General features: G+C 36.5%; 1 protein-coding gene across 1 annotated transcript in view; it reads left to right on the plus strand.

The window, feature by feature from the left end:
* The window catches only part of clstn2.L (calsyntenin 2 L homeolog), a 441104-nt gene extending 438917 nt beyond the window's left edge, over positions 1–2187 (plus strand). Inside the window, exon 17 of the mRNA XM_041563401.1 lies at positions 550–2187. Coding sequence (XP_041419335.1) covers positions 550–765 — 216 coding nt within the window. The 3' untranslated portion in view covers positions 766–2187. The remainder of the gene's footprint in view (positions 1–549) is intronic.
* The last annotated feature ends 15544 nt before the right edge of the window (positions 2188–17731 follow it).

The raw sequence follows: 17731 nt of genomic DNA on the forward strand, positions 1-17731 counted from the left end.
AAATTGGTACAATTCAAATTTTCTGACAATGTTCACAATTTTTTCGAGATTTTTTTCCCGAATTGGAATCTTTCGGGAAAATGTATTGATAAATAATGGGAAATTACACGTGCAGGTTTGATCGGAGTATTTTTCAGAAAATAGTGAGATAAATCCAGATTTTAATAAATAACCCCCATAGAGTACAGTGTGAAACCTCTAGATTTACTATTCTAAACAGTAGTTTCATATATTGTATCTTACAGAACAGATACACATATGCAGCATGCCCTCAAACTGTGCTAATACAGGCCAGAATAATACCAGGGCCTCCACTACTCATTAGTGCAACAAGCCTCAACTTCACGGAATGTCACAATAAAGAACATAGGTTGTGGACTAGGAAGTGTGAGCTTAATGTGTATTCGCTTACATTTTATTAACTTCTGTTTCCTGCCAATATGGATGACCTTGCATCAAAAATCTTACCCCAATCTCAACATGTATGGCTCTGACTAACAGTCAATGTTCTTGTGTATACCATAACTTTGTATATCTCCTATTATATAGAAATATGAAACGCACGGGACGGATGAAGGTGAGAGTGAAGTAGAGGAAGACGATGAAATTGAAGAAGAGGATGATGATGAGGAAGAGGATGAGAGTACAAGTGGTGACTCTGATGAAAGTGATGAAGAAGATATGGAAACAAATGCAAAGGCAAAGCAACACAATGCAGCAAGGAGAGGACACCTGACATGGGATCACCTAACACTTACATACTAATATTTTCTTCTTCCTTTTGTAAACACAAATCTTATTTATTTCAGAGGCAAGTTAGTTAAAAGACTCTGTTTAAGTGACAGGATTATCATTGTGTAAGAAGACCGTTTTCTTAAATGCTGGCAAGCAATAGCTATATGTATAGATTGGCAGAGTGCATCATTACTTTTGTAAACTAGAGAAGTTAATCATTAGTTATAAGGCAGGATGGTTCCAGGAGCCATGATCTGATACCCACAAACACTACAGTTATCCCAAAATATCCCCAAATCACTTGTGTTTGCTAATATATGATCCTGTCTGCTCTTGTTGAGTGTGCATCTTACCAAAAGGGGCTTATCTGGCAAGTTATGAAGCTAAACTGATGGACTTAATCAATGTCTTTTAAAAGCTGAAGCGACTGTTCTTGTACCTGAATCCTATAAGCAGCTCAAATGTATAAAAGGAAAGCAGTTAACAGTTTGCTATGCACTGCACACTCTTCCAGAGACAATGGTTTTACATTTATTGAAACACATTCAGCTTTAATGAGCTAAATTACAATTGTAAAAATGTGTGTGTGTATATATACGTAACTGTGTTACGTAGCAGAATATCATTTACTCTAATTCGGTAATGCTGATCATATATAAAGGGCTGGAGCTTGACCAAAAGCTGAATTTCAGTTTTCATAGAACTGATTTGTTTAAAATACACCAGAAAAGAAATTGGATAGACAGCCAATGCAATTGGTTTAATATCTGGGTTATTTTATGTATTGAGATAACAAAAATGCTAAATCTCTAGTGGGGACAGCTCTAAAAATATATGCATACACACATTATATCAAAATACACATACCCCCGTCCTGCTGAGTTATTCTGTTATGCTAGTTTTTCATAAAGTAGAGATATTGGTTAATGAATTGTACTCAATTATGTTGCCCATTCTAGAAAACAGTTCCTGGGGCTATGACATGCTGTTCTTTGATCACCTTGGTCCTCTCGGGAGAACTGGTGTCAAAAGGGGATGTGATCCTTACACACAATATAGGAAAATGATTTCAAAAAGTTTATGTTGTCTGCTTATCCAACCTTTTGTTTGATAAAAAAAAATCAAGAATGGAATATAGATAAGAGGGATAAATAATTATTGCAATAGAGTGAGGGTTTCCAGAATACATTTCCATTAAATACATTTTTCCCCATTCAAAGTCATTCAAAGGGTAATATATTCAGATGTAAATAATTTGCATATATTAAAATGTCTTCTGCCCATCTCAGATGTGCCAGGATTACAAGATGCATTAGCAGAGTTTAATTTTCTGAGACACCACTTTTCTAGTTTTGGAGGAAAATGCTCTTTCTGGCAACATTGCCTAGAATTTGGCTGGGTGTATTATAAGAGTTCAGTCCTGCAGTAAAGATTTTTAATTGTTTTTTACAACCATTTCACAACTGGTTTGTTGACCTTGGAAGAAACCATGATCACTGAAGTTTAGTGCAGTGACTTATTAACACTGGGGCAGAAGGAAGCAGAATAAATTGTATAAATGCTTATGTCAGTCAATGCTTATCAGTCCACTCTTTGAGGACTGATATATTTTATATCAGTCCCCATCTGCTAACAATCCTAAAGTTCTAGAAGGTGAGAATGCTGCAAAGGAGATTCTACTAGACAGCTGGTAATAATGGTTGAACCCACAGCATGGCTATCAACAATTGTCATGTGCAATGATTTCATTCAATATGCAGAATAATAAATTACAGAACTAGAGAATGTTCACAGATTTTAAAGACATAATAGTACTAATAAAGTGTCATTTTGCTAAAGGGGTAGTTCATCTAAAATTAAGTTTTAGGGGCAAATTTACTTATGGTCGAATATGGAGGGTTAATTAACCCTCCATATTCGACTGCTGAATTGAAATCCTTCGGCTTCGAATATCGAAAGTCAAGGGTTTACCGCAATTCGTTCGATCAAAAGATCGAACGAAAAATCGTTCGGTCGAACGATTAAATCCTTTGAACTGTTCGATTCGAAGGATTTTAATCCATCGATCGAACGATTTTTCTTCGACCAAAAAAAGATAGCAAAGCCTATGGGGACCTTCCCCATAGGCTAACATTGACTTCGGTAGGTTTTAGGTAGCGAACTAGGTGGTCGAAGTTTTTTTTAAAGAGACAGTACTTCGACTATCGAATGGTTGAATGGTCGAACGATTTTAAGTTCGAATCGTTCGATTCGAAGTCATAGTAGTAGTAGCCCATTTGATGGTCGAAGTAGCCAAAAAAAAACATTTGAAATTCGAAGTTTTTTTTATTCTATTCCTTCACTTGAGCTAAGTAAATGGGCCCATTAGTATACTGTAGAAAGTATAATTCTAAGACAATTTCCATTTAGTTTTTATACTTAATATTTTTGTTTTATATCATTCAAGCTTAGAATTTTAACTGCTATCTGGTTGCTAGGGCTGGATTATACCAGTTTTGATGTCAGAATTAAAGATAAATAGGAGAGAGTCTTAAAAGAAAGCTAAGCAATGAAACACCAATAAAGTTAAACTCGTGCAGTCCATAAATCATATTTATTAAAGATTGAAATCAGAGCTTGGAGGGTGAAATTTGGCCAATCTCTATTCATTTTTATGGGATTTTCCAAATTTCATTCTGGCAGATATTGATTGATATTGTAAATATGCACCCATGTGTCTCTTAGATTACAGTGACCTTGACAGATTTTAGTTTTCAAATCCTATGTTGCAGCCTGGAAACAAGCAGAATCTGAAGCAAAATAAATTCAAAAGAGCAAAGGAATGGTTAATACGTTATAGAGCAACGTATTCTAAGCAAAAGATAATCTAAAGGAAGAAACTTCCCTTTCCTAGATGGAAATATCTTAAAGGTGCACAGTTATTATTTCAGTTGTCAGATATAATGAAAATTCAGTTAGTCATAGATATCTAAAGGCCTTAAAACATTACTGACATATACATTTGACTGTTTTTCTTGTTTGCCCAATGTAATTGTGTATTTTTCCACTGATTGGTATTAGTGATGGGAGAATTTGTCCAATTTCGTTTCGCCACGAAATTCTCAAATTTCCTGCGAAACAAGCGAAAAATTCACAAAATGCGAATTTCGACACCGGCGACAATTCTCTGGCATCAAAATAGACACCGGTGACAATCCCGACGCTGGCAACAGTTGACGCACATTAAAGTCAATGGGCGCCCATTTAATTGTCGCCGGCGTCTGTACTGCCTGAAACTGTCGCCCGCGGCAAAGAAAATTTGCCGAATAAGTTTGCCCATCACTAATTGGTATGCGTGTTGTTAAACATAAGAGCAGCTGAATGTAATTGACTTGGGAAATTCTAACACTGACAATACTCATTTGCCCTCCAGAATATAAGCATATGCTGAAAAGTCATATTCTATGATCTCATTCTTGCAACAAAAAAAAAAAATACTGAGAACCAGTGGTAAATTTGATGGTAATTTCATAGGTGTATTCTACGGCTTATGGTAAAGGATGTTTTGGTATAAAGAGATACTTATCAAGCCCTATCAGATACACAAGATAAATATTCTTTATAGTACAAAAATATTAAAATTAAATATTTAAAAGAAATAGTTATACTCACATTTAAAACATAAATCTTATGACCGTTAGGAACTGAAATACTCATCCTCATTACAATTCGCTATTTCTGCATGTGTCGTACTGTAAGTTGAGTAGACCTGTATTTTTCGTTTGACCTCAAAAATAATGAATTATAATAAATTGATTGTGTCCTGGATAAATTAAATTAAATAGCGTAAAAATTATGACAGTTTGAATGTTACTTTTTAAGACACAATAAAAATAATAATGAGCGCAGAAGGAAGAGAGCAAATTTATCATCTGTAAATATATGTATTTTGCATTTATATTTGCTCCATAGCACCATTTACAAAAAAAACTCAATTTTTATTAGAAATAATGGAAATTAAGGCAATACAAAAATCAAAATAATTAGGGCCAGATTTATCAAAAGGGGGAAATCATCCTTCACTTGACCTTGATTTAAAAAAATGTTTCTCCCTCTAGTTTTTTCTATGATTCATGATTTTTTTTAACAAAACACAAGTTGGGATAGTAAAACCATAGAATAGAAGCCTATTGGAACATTATACAAATCAAGATTTTTCTATATTTTCATAAAATTGGTGTGAGGAATTCAAAAAGCCTTGAAATGACAATTGTTTTCTTTTTTTTTTTTTTGTATAAATCTGCTCCTTAAACTTGATATATTCCCCACAATTATCTGAGAGCCATATAGTAGAGCTTGCAAACCATTGTCCATATTTCATCCCTCAAAAATAAAGTACCACACTCAATTACTAAACTCAATTTTACCACTAAATAATGATAATGCAGGCAAACGTTTTTATTTAAAGGGAAATGTTCTTTTACTACAGGAGTAGACAACCTTCAGCACTTGTGATGAGGCTACTGTATGTATGCAGAGAACAGATGCACAGTACATTTTACCTTAGTATTTGAATTATTATTTTATGGGAACATTTATCAAATATAACCCAACAATAAAAGGCTTTATGAAATAAGATAAAACGTTTCATCATCATCATTGTATTCATGATTTAGGTGTTTCCAGGTGCTTAAAAAATTTCTGATGATATTTACAAATTCATTTTGCAGGAGGGGTTTCAGCAGAGCTATATCAGGAGGATAGGAGGTAGGATTTAAAACCAGATAGAGGAATATGTTACAGATGGAAATAACTGGATTTCTAATAATAAGAACTACTCTAGAAAGAAAGGTCACAGCCAGACATTGCAGAGTGGGGATAGTAAGAGGAAAACTTCCAGAGTCTTTTTGAAATAAGTGTTGTGCTGTAGTGGTTCAGCTTAATAAAATGATAAAATAAATAAATCTGATCCAAAGATGTTTTAAAAAGAAACATTTGACATTTTAAATTCTATAATGTAGTTGATTAGACATATACATTGTATGTGGGGAGTGCCTTAAGAACTTCATGCTAGTTGAGAACTAAAATGTACAATTGTCGTATAAAATGCTTTCTATAAAGTAATCAGGGTGTTGGTACTTGTACGGAACACTCAGTAATGAACAAAAACACTACAAAGTACATTATCTCCATCTTCAAGAGAGTTCTGTGGGCTATTTTATAAATTAAGCGCCTGTAAAGCTTTCTGGCCAGAGAAGATCAATATGGTGAAACACAGACATCAGTTGAAGTTTCCTTTGGCCTGCAGGGACCCACACATCTTTCTATTTAGTAAAACAAAAAATTCAATGTTTGCCATGCAAGATTCATTAATCTGAAATCACCTGGAGCCCCAGTTCTTACTTTTAAGGCAAATGCAACTCTGATAATTGGCAGGACTCATTTATATCAATCCTAACCTTGTAGAAGCAGTTAATATTTATGGAGTTGGCTGAAAAGGTAGAAAAGCAAGGTAGAAAAGGAAGAATAATCTCAGTTATCTGGAGGATATAAAATGTGTAGAAAGTTAACATGTTTTCAGTGGGAAGTTAGCCTTTCCAGTCATGTACAAACAGTGCATACAGTATATACAACTCCACATACTGTACATCTTTATGGGGTTTTTTTTGATATTGTCTTACCATGGTAAAAATTCCTTTATGGCTCTGAGATTTCAAACGTTTCCACTACAGAATGTTAAGGGGCAGAACTATTAAAGGTCAAGTTGTATTTACCCTGAAAAAAATTTAGTTTTTGAGGGTATTTTTTACTGAAAACTTGAATTTTCTGGTTAAAAATAAAACAACTACAATTTTCGAATTTTTCGAGATTTATTATATCCCGAAACTGAAAATAGCTTGAGTCCGACAATACTCCAGCTGTCGAGGTCATGTATGTCAATGGCAGAGGTCCCTTGAACCATATGAAGATGTTAATAGCCTTCATGATGTTCAAGTTTTTTTTGGGGGTGGGTTTCATTGAGCAATTACAGTTTTTGGGTTGTTCACCTCGAATTAACTGAATCAAGTTAATTTTTCCATTCAAGTTTTTTCTTAAATTGGAAAAAAATTATTCATTCGAGGTATAAAAAACCTCAAAGCTCTAAAAAACCCTCTCAATGTGCAATATGGGCAAAATTTCATGTAAGTACAAATTTGATTTACAAGTGCTGTACATGGTGCTCAGTACACTTTTCAGATTCAATTTCCCTACAATGCAATGTTCTTTTTTTCTAAAGTTGAGGCTTCACTGCACTGGTACAATTATGTACATGGCACTAATTACTTTGCACATTTTCATGAATTGCTCACAAGTTAAATTTTACATTTGCAGTGGGGATGGTGCCACATCCAGTGTACCAATGCATATGGCCTTAATAACAATCAAAATTTGCTTGATGTAATTCAGTAGCTAAGACCACAAAAATAACTTGTGATAACTTGGCTAGCAGTGGGTTAAGAGATTTGGTTGTGTTAGTAGAGGAGAAGCAGTAAGACAAGCAAAGGAACCTTTGGGACATTTATTAGAACATGGCAGGCAAGACTTCTTTACACTTCGTACGATTCAAACGATTTTTAAAGAGACAGTACTTCGACTATCGAATGATCGAATATTCAAAGATTTTTACTTCCAATCAAAGTCGAAGTAAATTCAAAGTCGTAGGGGCAAATTTACTTAAGGTCGAATATCGAGGGTTAATTAACCCTCGATATTCGACTGTCGACGTTAAATCGTTCAATTTGAAGGATTTTAATCCATCAATCGAATGATTTTTGTTCGACCAAAAAAAGATAGCCAAGCCTATGGGGACCTTCCCCATAGGCTAAAATGGACTTTGGTAGCTTTTAGGTGGCGGACTAGGGGGTCGAAGTTTTTTCTTAAAGAGTCAGTACTTCGACTATCGAATGGTCGAATAGTCGAACGATTTTTAGTTCGAATCGTTCGATTTGAAGTCGAAGGTCGAAGTCGAATTAGCCCATTCGATGGTCGAAGTAGCCATAAAAAACATTCGAAATTCAAAGTATTTTTACTCTATTCCTTCACTCAAGCTAAGTAAATGGGCCCCTTAGTATCCTATTTGATGGTCGAAGTGCCCAAAAAATTACTTCGAAATTCAAACTTTTTTAACTTCGTTCCCTCCCCCCTTAGTGTAATGCAGCCATGCCCTCGTTGTTCCATTGTAAAGGGATGGATTCTGGGTTGCTTTTATAGTGGGTGCTGCACAACTCCGAACTCAATGTTAGCCTATGGGGAAGGTCCCCATAGGCTTTCCTAAGTTTTTTTGATCGAAGGATATTCCTTCGATCGTTCGATTTAAATCCTTCGATTTTATCGTTCGTTCGAACGAATAATCCTTTGATCGTTCGATCGCACTATTTGCGCTAAAATCCTTCGACTTCGATATTCAAAGTCGAAGGATTTTAATCCCCAGTCGAATATCGAGGGTTAATTAACCCTCGATATTCGACCCTTTGTGAATCGGCCCCTTAGACTCCGTCCAAATCAATGATCCTTTAATACAGTTAAAGAAGAGGGGGAAGCTGGTAAATGTTTCAGAACAAAAGCTATCCTCTTGTGGCGTTCATTACTGAGGAAAAATGAGCGTAAATGATAGAAAATTCTATTGAGGACTGAAGAAATATTTTACCAAAATGAGACTGGAGATACCTTGTACATCTATAATGGCCCATTACTTTGTGCTCAAGTAGCAAGTGACTGAATTTTATTACTACAGAAACCTCACTTTCTGAAATGCAAACTCTGAAGGCCCGATTCATTAAACAATTACTTTCAGTATGTGTCCCAGCCACAAAGCTTTTAATGTGCAATTCCATGTGTAATTATTGCATAAGATCCCACCACACAAGATGATAATTCTTTGTTATTAGGGACCAATTAACGATAATTTATTTATTATCTGCCGCCATAAAACTTATCTTAAAAGATTTCATTTTCTCTGAATAAGGAGTTGTGTGTAACCCAAGAGCTTCACAGCAATTCCTCTGCCTAGGTGGCAATAAATCTCCAATATGGTATGTAATGTAGCATAAAATGAAATGTTACCTACCAAAAACTGGGACGTGAGAAGACTCTTAACCAAAAAGACAGATGTGTGAATCATATCTGCAGGTAAACATTATGTAATACTGTATGTACTAAACTAAACTAAGGCCATAAAGGTTTTTTAGTATTACACACAGGTTTTTAATGACTCATTATAATTTCAAAGAAGGATCGTAATAAAGTACATCAATTCTGTTTGAAGGTTACAAACAAGAGCAATCATTTCAGCTTTACAAATACTAATTGTGGGTTATGATTGCTGATTGTAATAAGTCTAAATATTTGAAAAAAGGTGGGGCTAGAACAAAATTATATCCAATTAGAAAATCAGAACATTAGGGGGCACATTTACTGAGCTCGAGTGAAGGATTAGAATAAAAAATACTTCGAATTATTTTTTTGGCTACTTCGACCATCGAATTGGCTACTCCAACCTTCGACTATGACTTTGACTTTGAATCGAACGATTCGAACTAAAAATCGTTCGACTATTCGACCATTCGATAGTCGAAGTACTGTCTCTTTAAAAAAAACTTCGACCACCTACTTCGCCACCTAAAACCTACTGAGCACCAATGCTAGCCTATGGGTAAGGTCCCCATAGGCTTTCTAGGCAATTTCTGATCGAAGGAAAATCGTTCGATCGATGGATTAAAATCCTTCGAATCGTTCAATTCAAAGGATTTTATTGTTCGATCGAACGATTTTCCCTTTGATCGTTCGATCGAAAGAATTGCAGTAAATCCTTTGACTTCAATATTCGAAGTCGAAGGATTTAACTTCGATGGTCAAATATCGAGGGTTAATTAACCCTCGCTATTCGACCAATCGTAAATGTGCCCCTTAATATGTTTGATGAGCCTGCAGGCAATGCAACTTGTAGAGAGTAAGCAGTGTGTGTATAAATATATTTATTTCCCTTGTACAGGACATCCCTCATCACAACTTTCATTTTTATAAACATACATAGAAACTATGGAAGAGAAAGATTTTACTCTGAATCTAGAAACTCTATCATAGCAAATCAGTGTATATTTACATAGTATATTTTCATACAGTATATCACTCTTAATACATTATATAGTATATATATATATATATAACAACTTGCATCTCTTACTATTGCCAGTTCATTTAAAAGTGGTTTCTGTTAATTTGACCCCTAAACAATCAAACAGGGGTACCCTTGAATAACCATTTGTTAGCTACAGTCATGACTCTTTCCTTGCCCAATACACAAATAAAAAAATGTTAAATTTTACTTTTTACTTTACTTTTGAAATTATATTTGAAGCAGTTCAGTTGTTAGTCTGCTGCAAGGGAAGTGTCAATTTAAGAACCAAAAGTGATATGTCATTTTTCATACAATGAGACCCTGAGGTTCTGCCAGTTCAAGGCAGGAGGAAGTAAATAGTGGTGGATAGTGATGAGCGAAATTCTTCCCAGTTTTCGCTGAAAAAAGATGCCCACAGACTCCAATATAATGTGCGCTGAAAAAGTTTCTGTAAAAAAAAAAGTCACCCATTGACTTTTTTGCCATTTCGCCAATTTTTGGCGAAGCATCATTCAACTCACAACATCGCTAGTGGTGGATAGGTAACAATTTGACCATTGCTGTACTTATATAACCTGTATGTGCTACATGGGTGTTACGCACCTGATAAAAGTGAAGTATGTTCTATCCCTCTATCACAATCACAATTCTACTGTTGTAAACCTTACCTCTTACCATAAAGCATATAACTCCCCAAGACTGTACCTTCGGGCATATCACTACTGAAAACTACCCAACATCCTTCTTTAAATTATCACATTTATAAAAATGGTGTAATGTAAAGTGGGTTGAAATCTCAACAGCACCCTTGCAATAGGGCTCTACTGTACGGGGCAAAATTAGGTAAGATATAGATAACTAGAAGGTAGTGATGGGCAAATAAATTCGCCAGGCATGGATTTGCAGCTAATTTCCGTGTTTCGACAACCACAAATATTTTTGTGAACCTGCATCCAAAATTTACCCGGCAAAAATCCACCGCAAAAAAAATTATTATGTGTCAAAATTGGCGAACATAAAAATTTGTTGCACATATAAAAAAATTGACACGTCAAGATTCTGACAACCATTGAGAGTTTTTTCACCATTTTGCGAATTGTTCGGTAAACAGATTCACCCATCACTACGAGAAGGACTTGGTTGATTGGAAATATAAGTATTGCAATGTCTCTAGAAAGAGTTTAGTTAATTTTATGTCCCTTTTTTCATTTTAAATGTCCGTAGGAGATCTATTTGTGGGGTTAACTGTAGGTTATGGAACCTCCATTTTAATTAAAAATTCAGTGACTAAAAGTAAGAGAAATTAGGTGAGGGCCACATTATTTTTTATTATGAGAGAGGGCTGGCATGGAGGGGTGCATTAAATACAAAGTACTCTGATATAATGTTAAATGCTTAAATATGTAGAGTAAAGCTGTGATGGAACTAAGCACTCAGCATTTTTCTCTCGCTTAATAATTAATCAGTCACACCATGGGGCTATAGAAGTGTTAACGAAGGCAGCACAGCCTGGTCTGTCTGGCCATAGGCTGTTATATTTGTTACTGAATTCCAGCAGAATGGAGTCACAAAGCAGCTATGACAAATTGTCCTTGATTGTTGGCTGCTCATGAGATAGATACTTGAGGCCAGTGATAAAGAAGAGAAGAGATAGATTTTCCGGGGGCAGATAACTTGAAGTATACTGCCACTTACATTCACTAGCTATTATTAATGTGAATCAATAGATGAATGAACAATATTTACTCACAATTAACGGTGAACTTGAAGAAGAAGTTAATCATTTTTTGCTGAATTAAAGCCATGAAATACCTGGAAAAAAAAATATTACGTTCCATATCAACCCACACACACACATTTATTTTCCCTTTTGGTGTGTGTGTGTGTTATTATGAGGTAAAAAGGAAAAATATAGTTTATAAAAATGAAATGGGGTTTATTATTAGCAATTATATTTGATCAGCTTGCTGCAGGAAGATTACCAAAAAAAAACCTCAGTACAATAATATTTAAACACATCATCCCTAAAAGTGGAAGACTCCTGAAAGAGCCTCTACTTTACATTTACAGATATTCCCCCTAATGATAATGATAAATAAGTTAATTGGATGCTTACTTTCTTGCAAAAACGTTGCATGGAAATGGTACTTATAGAAGACAAAAAAATTGGCATAGGAAACAGATGCATGCAAAAGGTGATAAATATATTCCTATGTATTGTTGTCACCCATGTGATCATTATCTGCAGACACGATTAAATAAAGAAAACACATTAAGCAAAATAATATTTTCATTTATAAACTGTCCATGTACTGTATAGTTACACAATGGAGAGACTAAGTGGTAGGAACCAGTATGGTAGGAGTATGAATTATTTAAGAACTCTCTTACCTGTATATGCCTTGCAGAGGTGCAGGGTGTAGCAGTTTGTGGGTAACTAAATATAAATTCTCTCTGAACAATCTGTCTAGAAGTGGTCCTCCAGTTCCAGTGGTCTCTAGACTTTTTAATATATGACATCATAAATTAAATACATTTTGTTTAAATAAATACACTCATAAACATATTGTTTTCTTCAGATATTCATAGATTAGTATATGGAGTTGACCCTATTAGTTCTTTGCATAAGGTTGTTGCACTATTATAACAGCTCGAGTATGCTCCGCCTGTCCTACAAAACTTCCCAATTTTAGTAATTAGTATGGAGTCTACGAGGGGTGTTGATATGCCTAAATACCCTTTGCAAACCCTAAAGCCATCACCCCAGGTTTTGTAAACCATGTGAAATAGAAATTTGAAAGCTGGTGGAATTCGCACGGTTGTCAAAGTAAATGATGTTGCAAAGCACCCAGGCCAGTGGACAGACTGATCCCATTCTTGAATACACAGCCTTAGTTTAGGAACTGTACCTTGGGACTTTTAAGAAGCTAGCAACAATCTCTGGTTTTCACAATGTAGATTGTGTACATTTTGATCACAAACGTTTGTGTAAATACGACTGATGAAAAAGGACTTCATCATGGTGGGTAGTGGGCAGGGGCAGCCCAGGGTTTCATATCACAATTACTGTCCTGGTATAAGCTGGTTGTCATTATTGTAATAATGGATCTTTTATCCAGAAACCCCTTATCCAGAAAGATCTGAATTACTGGAAAGCCATCTCCCATAGACTCCATTTTATCCAAATAATCCAAACGTTTAAAAATGATGTATTAATTATTAATTAAATTATTAAATAAAATAATTTATTTGTTCCCTGTAATAATAAAACAGTACATTGTAATTGGTTCAAATAAGATATAATTAATCCTTATTGGAAGCAAAACCAGCCTGTTGGGTTTATTTAATGTTTACATGATTTTCTAGTAGACTTAGGGGCAGATGTATTAAGGGTCGAATATCGAGGGTTAATTAACCCTCGATATTCGACTGGCGAATTAAAATCCTTCGACTTCGAATATCGCAGTCGAAGGATTTTGCGCATTTCGAAGGATTTTAATCCATCGATCGAAGGATTATCCTTCGATCAGAAAAAACTTGGAAAGCCTATGTGGACCTTCTCCATGGGCTAACATTGACTTCGGTAGCTTTTAGGTGGCGAACTAGGGGGTTGAAGAGACAGTACTTCGACTATCGAATGGTCGAATAGTCAAATGATTTTTAGTTCGAATCGTTCGATTCAAAGTTGTAGTCGAAGGTCGAAGTAGCCAATTCGATGGTCGAAGTAGCCAAAAAAATACTTCGAAATTCAAAGTATTTTTTATTCTATTCCTTCACTCGAACTTAGTGAATGGGCCCCTTGAGGTATGGAGATCCAAATTACAGAAAGATCCCTTATTTGGAAAACCCCAGGTCCTGAGCATTCTGGATAACAGGTCCCATATCTGTAGCAGGATGGATTGATGAGTTGTGATTTAAAAACCTAAGAAACACCTAAACTTCTATCTGCCCTTGGGATAGTGCAACACCTAATTTTGATGAGTTGTGGTTGGCTCTCAAAAGCCAAAACCATCTTAAAATTCAGTGGGATCTGCCTTGACAGTCACAATTATCAATAACATGTACTCTATCAATTATTCATGTTTGGCACTGACATAGAAAAATTGTAATAGGTTTATTGTTCAGCAATAGTACTTCATTCAACGTATATGCTTTGCCATGTAACTGTGTTTATTTCTTTATATGTTACGTTACAGATGAATCGAATAAACCCCTAATCATTGTCACTGATCATATTATGTTCTGACTTGTAAAGATTCTTACCGTTTCCACAAGAATTTGCAGAATGCGACCGTATGTTATTCACTACGAAACTGCTGGGTTTAACATTGGCTTTTAAATTAAATGTTTTACATTTAAATAATATCATAATTACAAAAGAGACAACTTTTGTGGTAGAATGGCACTTTCTGTGGACAGCCAATAAATATGATTTTAGAATTTCACAGAAAAATATTATTTGTTGTGTCATTTTTTTCTATGCTGGTTTTATTACAAGTTGTAATCAATAACGCATAACCATTACAAATATTTGAAGTTATTTTCATAGGTTGGAAGACCATAAAGCTCAGTTTTAAGAAGATGCAACTGTAGGTGAATTTAAAGCCCTGTACGTAGTGTTGAGAAAGATTTCACTAAAGTGCATTGAAGTAAACGATGGGAAGGCAAAATTACATTGCAGTTAAGGTATTTTTTACTTCTGCAATTGCATATACAGTGCTTTACCTTGTTAGAGAAGCTTCTTTCCACTATGCTACAACTGTTTTTTGAAGTAAGAGAAAAGTTTCCCATTGTTCCAGGGTGAATGTCGGTCCATAAGAGAAAAGAAGATCTGTTATCTTACTGTCATGTGATCAAATGATAGGCAATATACATATAAAAAGATAGATACTAGTGGGAGACGGATCATTATAGGAGGACAATCTGGTCTTGACCTTATCCTAATGTACCAAATGAACCTAATATCCCAAATAAAGCAGATGTAGACATTAATCTAATGTCCCAAAATAAAGTACATCTAAAACTCAAACAGTTTTTATCAATATACGTGCAAAAGGAAAAAACAGCCTTAGTCTGAAATGAACGCTGGACCTTAGCATTGAAAACTAATAGCCAGGAGCTGTAACCCTTTAAAATCACTATAGAAGAACATGCTCCGTGAATGTCAGAACATATTGGTAGTGTTTATGTTTTTCTCAGCAATTTTATTTGTTAAAACAAAATACACTACAAAAACATTTGCTGTGGAAGAAACCAGGGATCTGGTGAATCCATAATGCCACGACCGGCACCCAATACCAGAACAGGTGCCAAGTACCCTGGTCTCGGCTCGGCTTCACCAGTAGTGTGACCACCATTGGGCTTCGGGAGGAGCCCTCAGCTTACTTGGGTGTCACCTGGACTTAACGAGTGGAACAAGGCGAGATGTTCTGGATGGCAAAGGGGCACGGCTGTTAGCAAAGTCTTTTGGGCCGAATGTCACAGTACAAATGGAGCAGGCAAGGGAATCGTCAAAACAGGCTGGGTCGAGGCAGGCAGATATCAAGAATTGTCAGGCAGGCAAGGGTCAAAACCGGGTAATCAAACAGATGGAGTCAGGCAGAAAGAGTAGTCGAGATGCAGGCAAAAGTCAGGATTCGGATATCAGAATTGTCAGGAACAGGCAGGGATCAAAACCAGAATAACAGATATAAGTTTCACAGGAACAGACAGCACATAAGAGATGAAAAATTTGGTCATCACTATGTGTATGTACCGCCTGCTTAGAGCAGGTATAAACAACAGCATACTTTCTTCAAGGGTGACATTCTATACTGTGAAGATTTCTGGATAGCAGGTTTCCTGATTATTGATGTCAAAACTGTTATGACAAATACAACATAGGCAACCAGTGCCAAGCCAGGGTACTGAGGTGACCAAAGCAAAGGGCCCCCACCTGCTGCCCAACCCTTATATATGCTCCAGCAATTATGCTCATATGACGGTGGCGCAAGTGCCACAATAGTGAGCAAGTGGGGAGAAGTTTGTACAGTGGGGGAAATTGATTAAAGGGCGAAGTGACTAACATTAGTGAAAATTCGCCAGCATGACGTCATTTCGGGACTTCATCTATTTACTAACGGGCGCAGGCATAAATTCGCTAGCGAAGGAGATAGACTTTAGCGCTACTTCGCACTCTAACGCCAGACGAATTTTCACAAATTCACTAAGATGCGGATTTTAATTTTAATGCGCCAGACTTGCCTTCACCACCTCAGACCAGACTAAGTGCAATAGAGTAAATAGGAGTTCCTCAAAAAAAAATTGAGTCTCAAAAAATGCTGGCAACTTTTCAGTTTTTCAGGGTGATAGGCTGCAAAGGATCGTAAATTTTCTTTAGGGTACCCGGCTTCCTCCCTACATTTCCTAACATATGGCACATAAACTATACACTGGGCACATGTGTAGGGCAATATAACAACTCTATTTTATTTTATTAAGGTTCCCTGGGCTTGTGTAGTGTAATCAGGGCAGCCATCAGGGGGGGACAGGGGGGAGAGTTGTAGGGGGTCCCGAGGGTAAGGGGGGCCCCGGCCACACCACACTTACTTGATTATCCGGGCCCCCCATCTTTCTGAGAGCTGCTGACTTCGGGAAGGCATGGCCACCAATTTTTTTATAATGTGTGGAGGGGGGCCCTGGCCACCAATTTTTTTTTCTCATGTGGGGTTCAAGCTACCAATATTTTTTAATGGGGGGGCCCTGGCCACAAATGTTTTTTTATGGGGGGCCCTGACCACCAATATCTTTTTATTTTTTATTAACATGTGGGAACCCTAGCCACCAATATTTTTTTTGTTTTTTTACTGTGTGGCGGGGAGGCCGGACCTCTAGGCAGGGCTTGCGGTGGGAGCAGCCCAGGGGGCCCAGGAAATTTTGTTGTATGGGGCCCTGCAATTTCTGATGGCAGTCCTGAGTGTAATGTATTTGCTGCAACATATACGTCCATTAAACTTTAACATCTCGCCATATGCAAATTAGCCAACGCTAGTGCAACTTCGCTTTGCTTACCGAGTTAACGCTAGCGAAACGTCACCATCGTTCGGCGCCCTGGACGCAACTTCACATTTTAGTGAATTAGCGTTTTCCTGGCGAATTTTCGCTTGGGAAGTGTAGTGAAGCCGTCGCTGGCAAATTTCCGGAGGTTAGTGAATTTGCCCCATTGTGTCCTAGGCATGTGATTGTTCTGACTTCCCCTAGCTCCGGCCCTGTAGGCAACTTTCTAACTGTCTAACTGGACCAGGGGAAGCAGCAGGGCAAAACCAGATCTCCATAAACCACTGCATTCCAGCTCTTTTAAATTAGTCATAAAGTGAATAAACATCAATACGCAAAAAAACTTCTCATCTTTTGGAGAAAAGGAAAAGAGTCTCAAATGCTGCACCTGTACTTTGCTGTTCCTAGAAATGCAATGCTAATTCTGACTGCCTGTTCTATAATAGTATCACTTGAACATCATATTGAAAATCCTTTGTGCCTGGATGATTAATTTGCTTTTCTTTTGGATGTAATCTCTTCCCCACTGGTATTGCACACATATAAACTGAAAAGAATGAGTGGGAGCAATGGCCCTTTGGAGATACACTTAACGGGATGTAAAAGATTTTGAAAACTTGTAACGTATTCAAATCAAAGTGTCTATTGTACAAGGGATAGTGTATTAAGCATAATACAATGCTTTTTGTGTTTACTATATCTCCCGTTATTCTTCGGAGTGTATTTAGGTTCTGGTGCTGCCCTAGGCGGATTTGACATCATGGCATATTGTGCATGCATGTGGCATCACTTTCAGCACACGATAATGAAGGGACTCCACATCTC

The sequence above is a fragment of the Xenopus laevis genome, chromosome 5L (genome assembly GCF_017654675.1).
Source record: "Xenopus laevis strain J_2021 chromosome 5L, Xenopus_laevis_v10.1, whole genome shotgun sequence".
Lineage (NCBI taxonomy): Eukaryota > Metazoa > Chordata > Amphibia > Anura > Pipidae > Xenopus > Xenopus laevis.